This window comes from Balaenoptera borealis (genome assembly GCF_965194805.1).
Source record: "Balaenoptera borealis genome assembly, chromosome: 1".
NCBI classification, from domain to species: Eukaryota; Metazoa; Chordata; class Mammalia; order Artiodactyla; family Balaenopteridae; genus Balaenoptera; species Balaenoptera borealis.
The window spans coordinates 92,578,948-92,598,394 of record NC_138860.1 but is presented as its reverse complement, the minus strand read 5'-3'; the positions used below and the strand labels follow the sequence as shown (position 1 = coordinate 92,598,394).

The 19,447-nt window shown below is 42.3% G+C and overlaps 1 protein-coding gene across 1 annotated transcript in view; it reads right to left on the bottom strand.

The window, feature by feature from the left end:
• CASQ2 (calsequestrin 2) overlaps window positions 1-19,447 on the bottom strand; it is a 63,720-nt gene that overhangs the window by 23,074 nt on the left and 21,199 nt on the right. Inside the window, exons 2-6 of the mRNA XM_082369440.1 lie at window positions 18,269-18,353; window positions 15,132-15,232; window positions 13,552-13,663; window positions 6,726-6,799; window positions 454-584 (exon numbers count right to left, since the gene is read on the bottom strand). Coding sequence (XP_082225566.1) covers window positions 454-584; window positions 6,726-6,799; window positions 13,552-13,663; window positions 15,132-15,232; window positions 18,269-18,353 — 503 coding nt within the window. The remainder of the gene's footprint in view (window positions 1-453; window positions 585-6,725; window positions 6,800-13,551; window positions 13,664-15,131; window positions 15,233-18,268; window positions 18,354-19,447) is intronic.

Genomic DNA, 19,447 nt, shown 5'->3' with positions numbered 1-19,447 from the left:
ATAAAATGTTCATCCTTGACTAAGTTACTCAACTACCCTGAGCCCAATTCCTTGATCTGTAAAATTAGGATGATAATAATTACCCCATAATGTTGAAGAGTAGGTAAAATAGTTTCCAAAAGCACCTAGCATAGTACTTTAGGAGGCTGTCACTAAATCACTATCATTATTATTGTAGAATTTACTTATATCCTACTGTATGAGGTGATTTCCTCACTGCAGGGAGGTGATCTAACCTTGTTTGCAAGTGTAGACCCATATTCAGAAAATATAGTGACATCCCTGCCACTGATCAATGACCAACAAAGCCACACTACTGAGTTCAGTTCTGCTGGGTTACTAACTCCAGGTTGTTGCCCTTGGGGGTCTGAAATGGTAGGACTGAGAGGCTTTTCTTCATCTCCCAGGCCCTGGATCCCCCCTGCCCCCACCCCTGCATGCCATCTGGGACACCTTTGGTGCTCCTTCACAAACTCCACAAGCTCCTCTTCTGTGTAGGGTTTGTCAGGGATGGCAATGGGCTCGTCCATAAATGGCTCGTAGAAGTCAACCTCATTCATCTTCAAGGACAATTTCTTTGCAACCTGTAACAGTTAGAAGTAAGACAATAGTTTCCTTGAATACTAGTCTAGAGTAGCAATGGGTTGTCCAGCTACAAGTGTGTGTGTTCTCTGCAAAAGACATGAAAGTGTATGCATGGTTTTAACTTAAACATTGAAATGATAGGAACTCATCACCTAACTCATCGGTCCACCTGGCTGGACCGATCTCCTTTTGTGATCAAAGGACAGATAGAAAAAAACTTCTCTGGCAAATAAGATCCAATTAGGGCCAGAGAGCAGTCAGAATGAAAGGTGGGAAATTTAATTCCACCATCATCATCACTCTATTGTATTTGCCAGGGGCTGGAGGAGGAAGCAAATGTCAACAGATCATGTTCAGTGTCCTGGGATGTATGGATTTCATTGAATCAGTTTTGATAAAACAGGCAATTGACAGAAACCATTTAAAGCATACAGGTACTCAGAATCAGAGGCCAACCCAGTAATCTGTCCTCGATCAGCTCATAAACCCTAATTGCTATTTTGGTTGAAGCATTGGCCCAAGGGTTGTTTCTCAGTCCTGGGCTTGTTTTATGGTTTCTCAGGCTCTGGGAACTGCCTGGTTAGTTACCTGTCAGAAGGTGACCCACTATCCTGGTTTGTCCAGAGTGGAGAGGTTTCCCAGGATTCAGACTTTCAGTGCTAACACTGGGATAGTACCCAGCAAGCTGGGATGAGTTGCTCACCCTTTACCAAATAAAAAGCATGGGGAGCCAGCCCATAGCCTAGGAGCCATCTGTGCTCTTCATTAACGTGGCCACGCGGTCTGGTCAGGGCAGAATGCTTGCTGTGTTCACCTACAGAGCTGCTGAACTCTCATCTCCTTTTGTGAAATGATTTGAGAGGCCTGGAATGTGCAACGCTCTGTAGAAAGCCAAATACCATTCTTTTCTCGTTCAAAGCTGTGGTCCAAGAAAGCACAGGGATGAACAGTGGTTCCCTTGAAAGTAAAGAGGAATTGCCTAAGAGCTGACACCCTGTGGTGGTAACCAACAGTGCGGAGGCCCAGGGCAGCCGTGACTAATTGGGGAGGGGGAGGAACTAGGTGTTACATAAGCTATTACACAAGGAGGTCCATTCTGAGCACACACTGGTATCCCTATGACTTTTGTCGTCAATAGCTATTCATTCCAGGTCACTATATTCCAAAAGACATTTCTTAAGGACTTAAGGGAAAGAAATACCAACATCCTACTCAGAGCTAACGAAAACAAGCTGTGTTAAGAGCCGCAGTCAAAGAGATTTAATGGTCATGTTGATTCTGTTTTAAAGGACAAGAAGGTGTGGAGGTTTTTTCTTACTTTTTTTCCCTCTTCAGTGGGGTGGGGGTGAGGAGTGTGGTTGGAGGAAGGGAGGAAAGAGCAACTCTACAACCACTGTTTGGGTTTACACACAGTTCTTCACAAAGCTGGGCCCATCATAGAATGGGCTTGAAAATGACATTGGATTCTGGTTTTCTGAGTTCACTTGCTACATATTTTAGGAACCAGGAAACTCTGCTTATATGAAGTAGGAAGTGAGCAGATGAGCAAAAACTAATAATAGCAAACATATGGAGGGCTTACTATGTGCCAGGCACTGCTGTAAAGTGTTTTCAGTTGATTACTTTATGAATCCCCACTTTGACTGTATGAGGTAAGAACTATTATTATACTTATTTTACAAATGACGAACCTGAGGCACAATTTGAGTACTCAATTTGTCAAGCAGAGTGTTCTCAACTAACAATTTGCCTCCATTCCAACTTTCCTTTCATCTGAAAATTACCTTCTCCTTGACACTGTACAGAAAGGAATTTATGTCCCTTTAAGTATTGCCTTGACACTGCACATGTCATAGTGAGAGGTTTCCTTCTTCCTCTTGTAACATGCTCTCATCAGTTCATCCCTAGCACAGTCTGCTAGAACGAAGGCTTCCTGAAGGTGAAAAGGAGCTCATCAGACCCTCCATTGAGGTAAGCAGTGGAGACGCACCTATGCACGTGAGTGTGCATGTGTATATGTGTGCGTATGTTAGGGTCTGTAGTATTAAGACCATGAATGTAAAGTTGGATTATGATGTTCGTAAGTTTAAGTCTTTGGAACCCTGAGCAAAATTTTCCAGAGACCTGTTCACTATATCCCCATTCACTACCATAGAATTTCCTCATTTTGAATCTCAGAGAATTCCTTTCTTCCATTCTTTTAATTGTATCTTGGATGGTAAAGACTGAAGGAGAGTTGATTGATTGAGACATTGATTCTTTCATTCCTTCAATAAATATTTAGTGGGGTCTACTATATCCAAGGTTCTGTTCTGGGAGGAGACCTGTTTCATGGATGGTAAGAATGGATTTTGCTATTAAAAACTCAAGAGGTCCATATAATGAATTCTTTTGTACTTTAAAAAAAAATAGTTGGAATGGAGTATGCCAAAGACAAGAAGGTTACAAAGTACAATTTTTTTGACACTTGCATGTGTATGAATTTTGATAACAGATATTCTTCTACAAGTTAGCAAGCCATTTTGGTTGTTGCAGATGAAACCAACTCAATGAATGTAGGTCTTCTCAACATCTGTCTTGCCCATCAACTTTGTTTAGAGAATCACAGCTTCTTTTGGCCCAATATGGTTCAAAAAATGATTTTGCTTCTCACTGTTCACTCCGAGAAAAGAACAGGCCAGTGGGAGATAGCATGAGATGATTAGAACTGACATTTTTCAGGCTGTGAGGTGCCATAGAGTGGACACCATCCTTAGCCCTCTGACTCTTGCTCCGTTTGCTTCAGGGAGGTTAGGCCCTTGTGTGGCTTGATGTAGGATCAAGATCCATAGATCAGTGTTGGTCCCAAACCTGTGTGCCAGGTAAAATCTCTCAGGGAGCTTTTAGAAAAATGCATATTTCTGGGCCTGGTCGCAATGCTAGAAAAATCCAAATTTCCAAGATGGGACTCAAGAATCCTTGCTTTTAAAAGCTCCTTGGGGCATACCAATATGGACATTGGTTGGAAACTACTAAACTCCCAAATCTACATCAGCGGCCCTGATAGCTCATCCTCTTTACAGTTCTCCAACTCATATAATACATTTAATATAATATATTTATTGGTTTGTTTACTTACTTTCTGTCTTCCCGTCTTTTCCTTTCCCAGACCTTCCCCACCACTCCCATATACTAAACTCTAAATTCTACAAGGATAGGAATCTGTTTTGCTCAATGTTGTGTCCCTGGCATCTGGAAGAGCGCCTGGCACATAACAGACACTCAATAAATGCTTGCTAAGTGAGTGAATGAATCAATAAATGAAAGATCCTTCCAGTTGAATGTCTTCCCAGCTTGTAGAGATTAGAGCTCATCACCCCATCTTATGTTCCTATGTATAGATTCTTCTTCCTAGATTTCCTAATGTTTTCAGTAGCTTTACAATCTTTGCTGTCTTGAAGCAGAGACTTGCCATCTTAAGTTATTTGTGTGTCTTCTCTCATCTTTCTCTCCTTCATCTCGACAGTGGCCAGGTCCTCTAGTCATCTCAACCTCTGCCAGTTAGTTTTTCATCTTTGGGACTGTATTAGGGCTTCCTGGGCCCTTGCCTCTCCTGACTTCAAACGTCTATAAAGCACCTCCCCTTCCCCAGGTCCCTCTGGGATTCCCTAGGATGTGTCTCACAACCAGGTCCTTCTACCCACCTCTTCTGCTTTAGCACACCCTGCTGGACACCACTGAGGCTTGGACTGGGGGCAGCTATGCCTTCTGGACCCAACCATTTCCCCCACTCCGCAACTGATAAGTGCAAGTTCTCAAGTCCCAAATGGCATGATCCGGTCCGCTCAGTGAAACAGATCTTCCTTCTGTGTTCTGTATAGAGGTAGAGAGTGCATCTTTCTCTTTATAAATGTTATAAAATTCCACAAGGCTGTATGAACAAGGCCACTTATGACTCAATGTCTTACAGAGTTTTTAGTGAAGAGCCTTCTGAGTTTTTAATTATAGCCTGACCTCACCTTTTTCATGGGCCACAGATATGAAGCCATATGGTTGGGCTGGGAAGCACATCTAAAAACAGACACTACCCTGAACTCAGCATTGGACCACCCTTCTAAGAACTGAGGCTTTCTTGCTTGGCCTGACTTGCCTGCCTGACTCTCTCTTTCCTCAGATGAGTTCTTACCCAGGAGCCACCTTATTCACTCCTGGCCCATCATAACCAAATGCCAGAGATGAATTTACTTTAGGCTTCTCTGGACCTCCCCTTCTCTACTAATATCCCCTCCCAACCTCCATCCTCCTGGGCTTAGATGACTGCCTCTTCTTAACAATAGTACTGGCTAACATTTATTGAATGCTTACTATGTGCCGGGCGGCAGCTAATCATTTGACTTGTAGTGTTTCTTTCTCTGGAGTGCAGTAGTACAGAGCAGTTGACTCTGAAGTCAGGCTGACCTACTCACTATGTGACCCTGAGCAAATCACAAATCACTTCATCTCTTGGTGCCTTGGTTTCAGCTTCTGTAGACTGAGAATCCTAATCCCTCTTATACAGGGGTGTTGAGAGGATTAAATGAGAAAACCTATGTAAAGCTCTTAGCACAAAGCTTGACACATAAAAAGTACTTAATAAATGATAGTTATTATTCCCTTTGATGTTCTTGTTCAAGCTCTCTCCCAACTCTAATCCAAACGATTAGGGTAAACTTTCTTCAAGTTTAGATTACATTACTTAGATTATAGAGCTCTCTTCTGGATTATAGGCTTGTAGACTGGGGTCAGATCCATAGAAGTGGTTATGTCTATATATTTAACGCAATCTCTTTTCATCATACTCCTTTCCTGCTCCAGCATCTACAGGCTTCCTCTTGTTTGTCACAGAAAACTTGAACTCCTCATAGTATCAAGGCCCATGAGAACTGTTCATCAATGCCTTACTCCTCAGTAGGAGTAACTTTTACCTTTTTTACTTTCAACTTTTACCATTTGAATTTGATCAGGACTTAGTTTGTCCTAGATTTATTTGTTCTAGTAAATGTTGTGATTTAGGGCTTTAGTTGGGGTATGTATGTGTAGGAGGGTGTGGATGTAAGTTTGAAAGTATGTGTACTGGGAGTGTTATATATGTGTGGGTGTGAGTGTGATTGTGTGAGGAGGTATGTGTTACACTTGTATGTTGTGTGAGTGTGTGTATTGTGTGTGGTTATATGGGTGTTGTGTATGTGTGTTCTGTGTGTGTTGTGTAGATGTGAGTATGAATGTGGGTGTGTGGGTGTGCACCCTGAATCTCAAGGGCAGATACAGAGTCTTCTACTTAATGGTGTGGTACAGAAGAAAGGGCATGAGTTTTAGGTAAAGATTGTCCTAAACTGTGATCTCAGCACTACTACTAATTCGCTGGAGACCTTGGATACTACTTAACCTTTCTAAATCTTTTTCGCATCTGGGAAACAGGGTATTTTACTTTTCAGAGTTGTTTTGGAGTTGTTTAAAGGATTAGAAATAGTATAGATGCAATATATCAAATTGTGCCCAACACAAAGAAAATACTCAATAAGTAGCCATTTTAGTAGTAACTGGAGCCAGAGTGGAGTACTCCAACCTTAGTAGACTCCAAATAAATTACCCATTGATTCAAGATCCCTCTATCTCTGCTGTTCTTTGGCTTAAAAAAGAACTTGCCACATCCAGAAAATATAGATCCATTGAATTATAGACAAGTACATCAATAGCTTCTCCTGAGGATGAAAGTAACTTTCTGAAGCACCAGGGCTTCACATGGTCAGTGCTCCTCCCCACTCCATCCCACATCCTAACCCAGTAGAGGGGGAAGTATGCAACCCCAGGAAGGCAGAGGATGGCCCTAAACAAAAAGGAAGCAGTGACCAGTGTCCCGGCACACTCTGGGCTCACACACTTCCCATTCTTAGTGTTAAAGGTGATAAAGAGTGGTTCATCTCTCTTTATTGGATGCTTTCAGAAATACCCTTATATAGCTTCTGAATTAATCATCTTCATACTCATCTCTTATTCACTGCCATATTTCTAACACTTCTGGAGAAAGTGTTAATGGATAGAGGATGGTTAATGTGGCCAAAAGAAAAGTGGTGGGAAGTTCAATCTTAAAAGTGGTTAAAGTGGGGTTTATAGGTACTTACCCCTTTGTCGAAAGTAGCAAAAAATTTGATGTACGGCTGGAAATGTTCAGCTGCCTCTTCAAAAGCCTTGTAATCTAAGAGGAAGAAGATAAAAGGGAGAGACATTTTCAAGATACACACTGCATCAGAAATTTCTCTTTTTAAATAACGTAGAGAAAGTGGGAAACCAATTAATTCTGATTGGATAGTTATTTAGTAGCCATTATTTAGATAGATAATTATTTGATAATAAACCCCAAGGAATTTGGACTGACTGGCATTCTATCACCCAAAAGAGGAACTCTTTATCACACTTTTATGTGTTTTAGGAAATTGGGTGGCAGAAAGGAGAAAACAGAGGAAACCAAGAGAGGACGAGGGAGAGAAAAACCAAAAGAAATTTTTTCACTCAAACTCACTGCTAGTTACGTGTGCCCTCTAAAGAGTACTGCTGTATAAGTGAGCACCGAGTAAGAAGAAAACCCACCTAGTATGCAAAGCACCTCAATCAAAAATGACATCACAGAAGAATTTTAAACTTCTTAACAGGAGTACTTCTTTGGGTAACTCCTAGTTTTTCTTTTCCTCTTTTTGTTTTCTTTTTTCATTCTGATCTCCTGAGAGATGACTTAAAATTAACCAAGCCCAGGGACATCCCTGGTGGTGCAGTGGTAAAGACTCTGCCTCGCAATGTAGGGGACATGGGTTCAATCCCTGGTCAGGGGACTAAGATCCCACATGACGCAGGGCAACTAAGCTCACTCGCCACAACTACTGAGCTCGCACACCTCAGCTAGAGACCTCATGCCCCAAACTACAGATCCCACGCACTCTGGAACCCACACACCGCAACTACAGAGCCCATGCGCCCTGGAGCCTGCGTGCCACAACTAGAGAAGAGAAAACCCACACGCCACAGCTAGAGAGAAGCCCGTGCACCACAACGAAGAGTCCAAGTGCCACAACAAAGATCCTGCACGCCGCAACTAAGATCCGATGCAGACAAAAAAAAAAAAAAAAAAAAATTAACCAAGCCCTTGCTTGATTCTGGCCCCAAACTTGAATCTAAACTGGTCAAGATAAGCATGAGACCACATGACTGTGGCCATGCTGTGCCTCACTACACCTAGACAGTTATTGTTTGGTAAAGACATTTGTATTCCTGTCTGATATGTGAGGGTGATGGTAATGGTGGTGGTGTTGGTGGTTGTTCTGCATAAAGTCTATAATCCTGAGAGTCAATGATCCTATGATTCATTCTTAACAAGATTCCCTTTCTTTCCATTTCATGGAATTTCATATCCCTTAGTCATCAGAGGCATAAGCTTTAGCTAGAATCCCAGGAGCAGGCAGAATTTTCTAATATTCAATGAAAAACATTTCAAGAATCATGCTGACTCAGGGGACACCAAGACGAGTAAGACAAGGACACTGATCTCAAAGGCTCACAGCCAAGGAGGGTTATGGGCCCTTAAAGAACCACAATGCAAGTGATAGCTGCTAGAATAGAGGAAAGCATAATAAGCACAGGCGAGACAGGGGTTGAAAAATTTACAAGAACAGCTGTACAAACTGATACACGTTTACACAAACTCATTCCTCATAAAAGTAGTTGGGTCGTCAGAAAATATATCATAAAACCTGAGAGTTGGGATAGAGGATTAGGTGGAGGGGAAGAAGGTGGGTGAGAGATTTGGAGAATGAACAGAGAGAAAGTGGGAGAGTATAGAAAGTGGAGTGGTTATAGCCGTACCTAAGTTATTTACGTCTCTCTAAGGCAGCAGTGGGCTCCATCAGAATCCTCTGTCCCCTCTTCCCAGACCCCCTGTTCCAGGTGAACCTCTCCCCGCCTCCATGAACCCCTATCCTCATAGAAAGAATGGCCCTGATCTGTGTCCAGAGATCTCTCTTCTTCACTTGAGGAGCCAATCTACATCCCTTTTAAGATGAAGAAGGGTAGAGAAAGGTAATTCGCCAAGTTGGTGTTTCAAACTGTGGTTGAGCCTTTAGCCTTGCCCAAACAACAGCTGTCTTCCAGGAAACCCAGTCTATTCTTCTGCCTATTTGATCTCATGTGATTCCCTAGATATTTCCTGCCCTCGCTTCCTGTTTTTTGTTTGTTTGTTAGTTTGTTTTTTGTTTTTGTTTTGTTTTCATTAATTTTTATTGGAGTATAGTTGCTTTACAATGTTGTGTTAGTTTCTGCTGTACAGCGAAGTGAATCAGCTATACATATACATATATCCCCTCTTTTTTGGATTTCCTTCCCATTTAGGTCACTACAGAACACTGAATAGAGTGCCCTGTGCCATACAGTAGGTTCTCATCAGTTGTCTATTTTATACATAGTAGTGTATATATGTCAGTCTCAATCTCCCAATTCATCCCACCACCCCACTTCCCTCCTGGTATCCATACATCTGTTCTCTATGTCTGTGTCTCTATTTCTGATTTGCAAATAAGTTCATCTGTATCATTTTTCTAGATTCCACATATAAGTGATATTATACGATACTTCCTCTTTCCCCTCTGGAATGGGCTCCTGAATATCCAGCCTTCAACCTCCAGCTTATTGCAGACGTGTCTTAGCATTTTCTCACCTTTCTTGCCCATCCCTCCGGGTTTTCCATACTGGGTATTGACCCTTTAGCTCCACATTTCCCCCAGTTTGGCATTCTTAACCATCAGCTGAGTTCCCCTAGGAAGTTCTTGTCACGCTTGCTCAACGCTAGCATCCATAGCTACATGCTCAAGCTGGAGATGGACTTTCACGCCCAACCTCCCTGGAAGATGTAGCCTCCCAGTTCTTCCAGGTCCTTTCTAATCTGGTACCAAATCTCTTAGGCATCCTTTTCTGCTAAGACTATTCCAGTCTACTTATGTTTTAAATCCTTCCAGTTTCTCCACTGTCTCTCCATTGTTCTTGCCCTATAGAAAAGCTTGGGACCATTTGCAAAGCCAATGCCTTCTGTGCCATTAAACTTTCTTGACCAATCACCCTCAAACTACAGCAGAAATATAGGACTCTCAACAACTGCTTCCCTGGGTGCCTTATCCACTCCTAGCTTCCCCACTCACTGACCTTGGCCTCTTTTGAAAGGCAAGAAGAAATAGACAGAGAGATGGGGATACCTAGTAGAACATCCTGATGCTTTCAGCCAGTGTGTGATGGCCACGGGTACGTTACAAGGAGCTTGACAGACATAAATTTTTTTGGTGATAAATCTTTCTAGATGTTTTCTACAGCCATTCAGATTTTACGGTAGTTAATATTATATTAATATTAATAATAAATAAAAAATTAATAATAAAATTAATAAAAACAATGGCTCCCTCTATAAATGTTCTGTTTCAATAACAATTATTTTGTGCCTAAAACTAGCAAGCATCACAGCGAGAGAGAGGCTGCTCCCCTGTCTTCCCCACTGGATCTTCTCGGTGTGATTGTTACTTTAGTCCAAGCTTGTTTATCATCAGTGAAGTTTTTAGGTTTGTGAGACTCTAAAATATTTAGTTTTTTTCTTTTGATTTAATTTACTGTAATGTTCATATTTTTCTACTAACACCAATGGAATGCATGATTGCTATCTGTTTATTAGGTTAGTAATCATCGTAATCAGTATTATCAACAAAATCTGGTATTAGGTATTCCTAACGAGCACAAAACTGATTTTCTTAATTTTCTGAATTATTCAATTTATCCCTTCCTTCCTACCATCCTTTCTTCCTACCTTCCTTCTTTCTTTTTTCTAATGCCTGTAAATATTAACAATTAGCCAATCTAATTCTAGATGGAGTTTTCATAATGTATTATTGTTTGTCTTTGTAAATTAAAAAATATTTCTTTCAAAAATAATAATTGGACATAATATAATTAATTGACTCATTAAAGAGGACTGTAGGCCTTTGGCTTCAGAACTGATGGTGAGGCTGTAATGACAAGAAGGTGTAAAGACTGTGTTGTCAAGTTCATTCTGAAAATCTTGAGATTCAAGCAGTATTTATTCACAGAAATTCTTTGTTATATAAACTTTACCTATTGGTCTGAATTCCACATATAAGATTGTTACTAAAAAAGTGACCCTGATAACATCCAAATCTTGATAGCCCCTTCTCTTCTTAGCTCTAGGTGAAGAAATGGGTTCAGAAGACCTGTCTCTGCTGTTTCACACTAAAGCAGTCTAACTGTCCCAGGGGAATTTTACTAAGAGTTTATGAGCTAAGAGGTGAATTGAAAAAACTGAATTATATTAAAAACTCTTCGAAGGATAAATTATTGGCTTCAAAACACGCCGGACCTTGCTGAGAGCCTGAATGAAGTTAACTGAAAATTGCAAGGACCATGTGAAATACACAGTGTACTGACAAAGTTTATCAATTTAAAAGCAAAAATTTAACCTTAAAAAGGAGGTTAAAATGGCTCACTAGTAATTTTATTATTTAAATCTTAAGAAAAATGTGTAAGACCAGTAGAGCGATAATTGCATATTCCTAAGGAAATGCTTCATTATTATTTTGAAATATATAATATGAAAGAGCTCAGTTGGATTTGAAATCTATTCAAATGATCATAAGAAATATTAACACTACATTTGTCATTGAAAAGGAAAGTAATAGCTGTTAAATGGAAAGAATGCTCACATTCCTGAAGGACAATTTAGAGAATAGGTTATCTAAATTCTGTTCAATGGCAAGAAAAGATGGTTCATCAATCAAAGAAAAAGCAGTGAATGTTGTCCTGTCATTTGCCACCATCCACATGTGCCAGCAAAGTCTCTGGTCAAGGGTGACTATCCAGAATTCGAAGAGATCATTTAAAACCTTGATCAGGAACTGTATGTTGCTATTTCAAGCATAAAACCTAATATCAAAAACTATATTCTTAGAAACAAGCACAAGATTTTCATTCAAAATCTAAAAATATTTTACTTGGTAGTTTTATCCAATGTAATATTAGACATCTTTCCTATTATTTTGTATATTATTATATTAAGAAGGTAAATTTTTCTTTTTGCTAAGCCCAAGTAAATCTCTTCCAGTTTACCACTATGTGCCCTACAAACATGGTCACATTTCATGTGTGCCATGACCCGACAAAGCTGTGAAGTCTTGAAAGTTCAGCCCAGTGGTTCAGTGTATGAGCATTAAAGTCAGATGTCTGGGGTGTAAATCTTGGCTCCACCGTTTATTTGCTAGCTGTGTGATACTGGGTGAGTTCACTCAACCTTTCTGTTCCTTCATTTCCTCATCATTAAAATGCTGATAATAATGGTAACTGCCTAACAGGCTAGTTGTGAGAATGAAACTAAGGCGTCTACAGAAAGCTCCTTGCATGGGCCCTGGCATAGGATATATGTTAGTTAAATGGAGCTATTATTGTTATTCATTTAGGGTGCGGGAAGGTAGAAACTGGAAGATGCGTTTTGTTTTGTTTTGTTTTTTTGCCACACCGCGCGGCCTGTGGGATCTTAGTTCCCCCACCAGGGATCGAGTCCTGGCCCTCGGCAGTGAGAACGCAGATTTCTAATCACTGAACCACCAGGGAATTCCCTGGAAGATGTACTTCTTATCCCAATCTTGGCCTCGTCTCCCTCCCTATATGCTATCCTGAGCTTAATGGAGGAAGAGAGAGAAACAGAAGGATGGAAATGGATAGACACAATTGAGGGGGTCAGGGAAGGCAGAAAAGGATTAAGGGACATAGAAGGAAGTGAAATGAAGGGGAGAAAGTGGAAGGGGTCAGGAGAAGCACCCCGGAGGAGTCAGCATCTATATAGGAATGTGAAAATTGAAATAAAGTCACCTAAAGAACTTGGTTGAAACTCCCTGGCTAGGCTCCTTCCCGCAAACACACCCTTAAGGAGGGTGAATAGAGGCTTTTATGTAGCAAATGAGAAGACAGTTGGGTCATGGGAGAGAGAAAATAGGTGGATTGTTGATGAGATGACTAAGGATGCCAGTTGGCCGATGGGGTACAGAAACGGCTTTACAAATAATTTCAAAATATTTTGGAGTTTCCAGAAATAGTTACGAGCGGCCCTTATTTGCACCTCCCACACGTACGAATGCTACCAGATTCTCTTTCATAGTTATGCCCGCTCCTTCTAACACTGTCCCTCTCTCCAAGGCTCAGACACCAGAAAAAGCCTTAACTCATATAGGACCCTTGTGATGAAAGCAGTTTTAAAAAATATCCTCAAGTAGTTGGCCTTCCTGGTTCCTTCTCTTCCTGACTCCCACTCGCTACGCCGATCACCCCTGTGTGGGCTGTGGTGGTGTCTGATATGTTCCTCTGCCCACCCCAAAGCTGGCCACAAAGCTTGCAAAGGGAGTGTACCAAAGGGCGTGGCTGTGCCGTTGCAGGCAGCCTTGGTGGTCAGGGGGGTTGGCCAGCAGTCTTCCACATTGTGCTGTAGCTCCCAAGCCCATCCCTACCCAGATTTTCCTCTAATGCTGTCCAAGTAACTGAGAAGCTCTCCAACTGCTGACCACAGGAGCTGCCGATGTCAGAGAGACAGCCCACTCTCTGCCCCATCTGGGGAGAGAATCCCACGGGTTGGTGGGCAGGTGGAAAAGGTGGAGGAAGGGCTTTTCTCTCTTCTTTCAAATACTCGGCCCCCTTCAAGGTCAGCGAACAAGGCCCAACCTTAATGTTCTTTCAGCTCCCCTGCCTGTTTTGCATAATTTCTGCTCATTTGTCCCATTCCATAGGGTGCAAGGAAGATTCTCCCTCTATTCTACCCAGCACATGATGTGCTAATGGCTCATCTTCTTTCTGGATAATCTAACACACCTTGTTGGGAAAAGAGCCTTTAGAGTGACAGGCTGGGGCTGACAGACAACTTACATTCTGAGTCCTCACTCTTGAAAAAGCCAATGAGTTTGATATGGTCCTCAATGCGCTCAAAGGCTTGGACTTCCAGTTTGCTGTTGATGATCTCCACTGGGTCTTCAATGAGCTGGAATGCCACACACACGACACAAAAGACGTTCAAATAAGAGAAATTTTCCCTCCCCAGAGGGGAAATCAGGAACATGTACAGCGTGCTTGGGGGGGAAGTTGTGGACTAGGTCCTGGTGCCTCAACGTCCATCCCACCTTCCCCCGTGAGCACAGTTCTTTCCTTAGAGGAAATGACCTTACCTCAAGGGGTAGGCTGATCGGTCTGGGGGCAACTCCATTCTCTTGCCGGTTATTGATTCAGGAATGGCATGTGACCCAATTCTGGCCAATGACTCTCCAGGGTAGATAAGCCTGAAGGCCTGGGGAAAGTTCTACTTTCCTTTTAAGAGAGCAATGGGAGGCCGGATTTTCCCCCCTCTCAGTGGATATGAATGAGGAAATGTGATATATCAGCTCCTGCTTCTGGCTATCTTATAACCAACTTGAGAACAGTCAGCTTGAGGACAAAGCCAACACACCGAAAAGAGCATTATCTGTGATTTACAGAGAAAAATGGAGCTACGGCCCTGATTGATCAAGCCTAAAATCTGCCCTCGCCCTGGTCTTCCATTTGTGTGGGTCAATGACGCTGCTTATTCTTTAAGGTACTTGCATCTAAAAGCCCCCTCCTGGTTGATAGAGCCAGAGCAGGGCCATTGGGCCCACAGTCGTCCTGTTGCCTCCCTCAGCTTTTTTGAGGGCTTATAGGTATGGGTTAGCGAGAGGGTCAAGCAGAGCCTATGCGCACTTTTTTGTAGGAAGTAACCTTCAACTTACTTCCCACCCTGTCTCTGGGTTTCTGAGGCAGTGGGGAAAAGGCAATAGGCCACTGTATTCTAGCTGGTAGATAAGGAATCACCAGTATGGATGTTCTTTATCTGCACAGGCACCTGTGTTCAAAAGAACTTGACTTCACAGCTGTTACTGAAAGTGTGAGTTTATCTATGGAAAAATATTTTTATAATGTTTGTTCCTCTGTTTGCCTGAGCACGTGGACCCCAGGGTGTTGGACCTCCACGGCTGAGAGGGAGTGTGATATTGGGTGGCTCATTAGCCCTGCCTCTTTTTATCCTGCCTGAGGGGTCACTCAGCAGACAGTTACTCCTCTCCCTACCCCGTCTTCCAGGGACTACCCAACTCTCTCTCCTACACTTTTCTTCAGAAGCCCTGGAACAAAGCCAAAGGGATTCTGGGGATGTTTGTGTATAATTGCTAAGAGAATTAACATCTTACTACTACACAGTCCCAATTTGTGACCCTCTGGTCACTAATAAAACAGTTTCTGAGGTGATTGAAGGGCCAGCTTCCCAGTAGACGTAGATATTGCCGTGATACAGGCACGCTTTAGTTTTTCGTGAAGCTTGAGAAGTCTTTCTTAGACCAGGTCAGATTATCCACCTTCTCTGTTCTTAATTTGGGGTTTTACTTCCCCCTGTATTTGAACCCAAACAGCGCCACGCAGGGCCACTGTGCATAATTGCTTACGTCCAAGAGAAACTCCACCAAGACATCAGCTGCAAACTCGCCATCAAACTCAATTGTGCGATCACCCTTAAGAACATACAGACTTCCTTCTTCATCAAAACCTAAGAAAAACAAAGAGTTCCCCAAATAAAGTCATTCCGATGTAGGAAGAGCCATCCTATTGGCCACGGTCTGGCTCAGGGTCCCTGGGTGACATGGGGTCAGGCTCAGTGGAACTAGCATGAACCCTAGGATCAGTTCCCTTGCAGTCACACCTCTGAAGGGCTCCCAGGGTGGAAACTCGAAATGAAATAGTCAAGAACCGAAAATCTAATCTTCACTCCACCACTGCTTTAATTTTCCAAAAGTATTGCTGACCCCATTCTCCTTATCAAAAAGTTTTCATGCCCACTGCCTACCTGGCTTTTTAGCCTGGCATTCAAGCCCTTCCACAACTTAGTGCCAGCCCTAGCCTTTACATCCTCCCTTGGGTGGACCCGTGCTCCCCTGAGAACTGCACTCCTCATCCCTGTGCAACTCCCTTGGCTTTTTGCCCAAGAGCTGCTGTGAAAGGGGACATGAAGGAAAAATCACAGCGTGTGATTCTCTGCACAGATGTTCTCCTTGGGCCTAGAGTGACCTTCACCACCACCACCCCTTGCCCATCTCGGTCAAATCCTTTGGGTCTCAGCTTACGACCCATTTTTCCAGAGAAGGCCGCTCCGATCTCCCTTGCCATTATGGATCTGCTCTCAGCCCCATTTAGAGGTATTCACTATAACAGCGAGCCCTCTATGAGGGTAGAGCTGCTGTCCTCTTGGGATCCCAGCGCCTTGAATGGAGTCTGGACACACTGGGCTCCCCATAAATGTTTGCAGCCAGAATGAACAGCTTGCTTTTCTATTGTAGCTGAATTCTGCACATCTTTTCCCAGTCTGCTGATAATGCTGCAAGGACAGGTTCTGCATCTTCTTCCCTACCCTCCATCACTCTCAGCATAATGCTGTGTACTTTCACAAATGCTTGCTGGAGAACTGCATTCCGCCCCCCCCCCCCCCCCCCCCCCCGCCCAGGAACGCTAAATAGCTGAGGCTGGCCTTAAGTCCAACTGCATGGCATGTTTAATTCCTTAGATATTGTTTTCAAACTCTCGGATTAGCTGAAGGATGCCTTCTCCAGATGAACTCTTCTGCAGAACCTCTAGGAAAGGGAGGCTGGCCCACTGCCCACCGTGTCCCAGGGCACTTCTGAAGAACCCCTGGCACACCATGGGGCACTGTTTGTAAATCTAAAGGAGCAATGGGCCAGGTATCCCTGAAGCAGGCAGTGACTGATCACAAAGGGTGCCATGGGGAACCTCAGCCAGTGTCCTGCTGTTAGATTTTTCTCTGAGTGAAACCAGTTAGGAGGTTGTTGCACTAGTCCAGAGACCAAACTCAGGCACCTGGAAACGGGGATGGAGATCAAGGAGCAGGTTCACAAAATACAACTGTCCTGTAAACTCCGAGGATCGAATAGTCAGAAAGAACCCGCCCCATTTCATTTAGAGGTTCATTTCGACATTCAAAGGTTCATTTAGACATTTATACCCCATTTATCACATTTATCACACTTTCCATGGGGAGGATATCCACCAGTCCCTTCTTATGAATATTTACCCAGCTTGTCCTCCCTAAATTTTTAGATTTCTGGAACACCAGCGTTTTCCTCTAACTAAATTTACTGGAAATTCTCCCAAATTCAACTTCTCATTAAAACAGTGGGAAGGGAGAAGACTAAGGTATCAAGAGGCACTGGACAGAACTCATCAACTTGCTTTTGACTAGGAAAAGAGTTGAACATGCTTTGCTCCCCTGCTCAAGGGAAAAAAAACTTCTTAATTTGTCTCCAGGGAAAGAGATACCCCAGGCATTCTTAATAATTCATTATCATTTTATAGTCATGAGTTCTTCCTTGTAGCTAACCTAAATATTGTCTCTTACAATTTAAATCTTTCTTTAAAAAAGCTGTTCTTGAAAATAAAATAGAAAACAGTTGTTTGAAATTCTCTAAGATAATGCACTTTCGTGTGCCTGAAGGCATTTACTGAACCACCACTAATCTTTTTTATCCTGTGCTTACTACTCCAAATCCAATTAACCTTTCTTCAAAGGTCCTGTTTTATAACCTCCTGCTCTCTTTTAATAGCCATCCTTCACTGGTCATGCAGAAAAAGTGAAATGGGCAATATATGTCTGGGGGTGTTTGCAACCCAGCAGAGTAACCTATATTCTCTCTCCTTGGGATTAGAGGTGTAAGAATCTTAAAGCACACTTGCACTTAACCATGATATATTGACACAAGAGATTACAACTTGCCCTGTGCAGTCGCTTGCTTAACCATACCTCGTCTAAATCCTCCCTTTCATCCTTGGTGACAATGCCCAGCTGGGCTTTGGACTTAAATTTAGAAACCACTGGGACCCTAGAATCACTACTATTAATGACATTCTTTGTTGGCTGCTTCAGCCAAGAGGTCAGGAAATAATAGGTGATGGAAAAAGAGATTTGATCTCCCTCAAAGAGATCACCATGTCAGTGAGACAGAGAGGTTAGCCTTTTTTTTTTTAATTGATGTATATTTGATTTACAATGTTGTGTTAGTTTCATATGTACAGCAAAGTGATTCAGTTATACATACATATATATTTGGTTTTTTTAGATTCTTTTCGCATATAGGTTATTACAGAATATTGAGTATAGTTCCCTGTGCTATACAGTAGGTCCTTGCTGTTTATCTATTTTTTGTATAGTAGTGTGTATATGTTACTTCCAAATTCCTAATTTATACTTCCCACCCGCCATCGAGAAGCTAGCCTTTTAACATGCTCTAGAAGCTGGAAATAAAGGTTTGAATATTTAGTGTCCATTTCTCCAGGAAGAAACCCTCTTCCTTGTACTGATACAAAGATATATTAGATGACTAATGTGAAATTATTTAATTCAGGCCTGTATTTACTTTTGTGAGACTCTTCCCCAAGCCAAGACTAAGGTATGCAGGATCATTTTAAATTTATTTAAAAATAGTCTAGTTATCATGCAAGAAAAAATGACTGTATTTTTTTTTTTGCAAGACACATTTGTTTCTTCATGATATATCTCAAAGAAAATCCCACGTACCCAGTTTCTTGGCAAGCTTGGCTTCTTTCTTGGCATCCACCATCACAAAGCCTATATCTTTATGTTCCAGGACTTGGGCCACAAGCTGAAGGGAGAGACAAGTAGGAGAGTAAGTGAATCAAGATCAGAAAGACTGTAGAAAATACCACGGGATACTATTTTGATATGTTGACAAGAGGATTTTCCTCCATACTTCCTGTTACTCTGTGACCAGTTCAAGCAGCAACGTGGGGATTCTATGCTTATGCCCCCAGGGGAAGGATGATTCAGTAGAATTCTGAGAAGGAGAGAAAAGTGTGAGGACCAGATCTAAGATATAAGATTTGGAAGACCTTGTCGCACACCCTTCTCTGCCCTCAGGGTTGATAAAATTTGAATTGGGAGAGAGCAGGATCAGAAAGGAAGCAAAGAGTTACTAGATAGCCACAGATACCTAACATGGGGCCTGGAGCCCATCGCAGCTACCAAATGAACCTTGGGTTCGGTGGGGTCACAAGAGACGCCAGATAGGCTGAAGGACCTTAGGACAAAGGAGACCTGTGACCCCAGTACCCAGGATAGTCCTCAAGTCCCTCCACCCCGTGGGCTTGAGGAGTAAGAATACCCATTGAGTGTATCTGGTAGAAAGACCTGAGGCAGCCTCTGAAGTTTTCCTGCTTCCAGTTGAGAGGAAGAACTATCAGAGTACCTGGGTGGAAGTATAGCCCCGAAGGTGAAGAGGATGCAACAGTGTCAGGTGGACAGATGGCTGTAAACTACTCTGGGTGGACACCAGCCTAGATGATGACACCAAGCACAAGACTGGCATCGTGTTAAGCTCCCTGAAACTTAGATATAAGGAAGTAGGGAGACCCTCAGTTGCCTGAGATCTAATTCCTGCCATCTGGCTGACTGGAAGCTTAAAATAGAATAGAGTGGAGAAGCTACCAAAAAGATCATGTAATACTAATATTACATTTCTTTATTTACAATTTAAAAAAAAATAATTGTAGATTAACATGCAGTTGTAAGAAATAATACTGAGAGATCCCTCGTACATTTTACCCAGTTTGCCCCAAAGTAACATCTTGGAAAACTATAATACAATATCGAAACTGGATATTGGCATTTATACAGTGAAGATACAGAACATTTCCAAAACCAAGAGGATCCCTCATGTTGTCCTTTTATAGTCACATC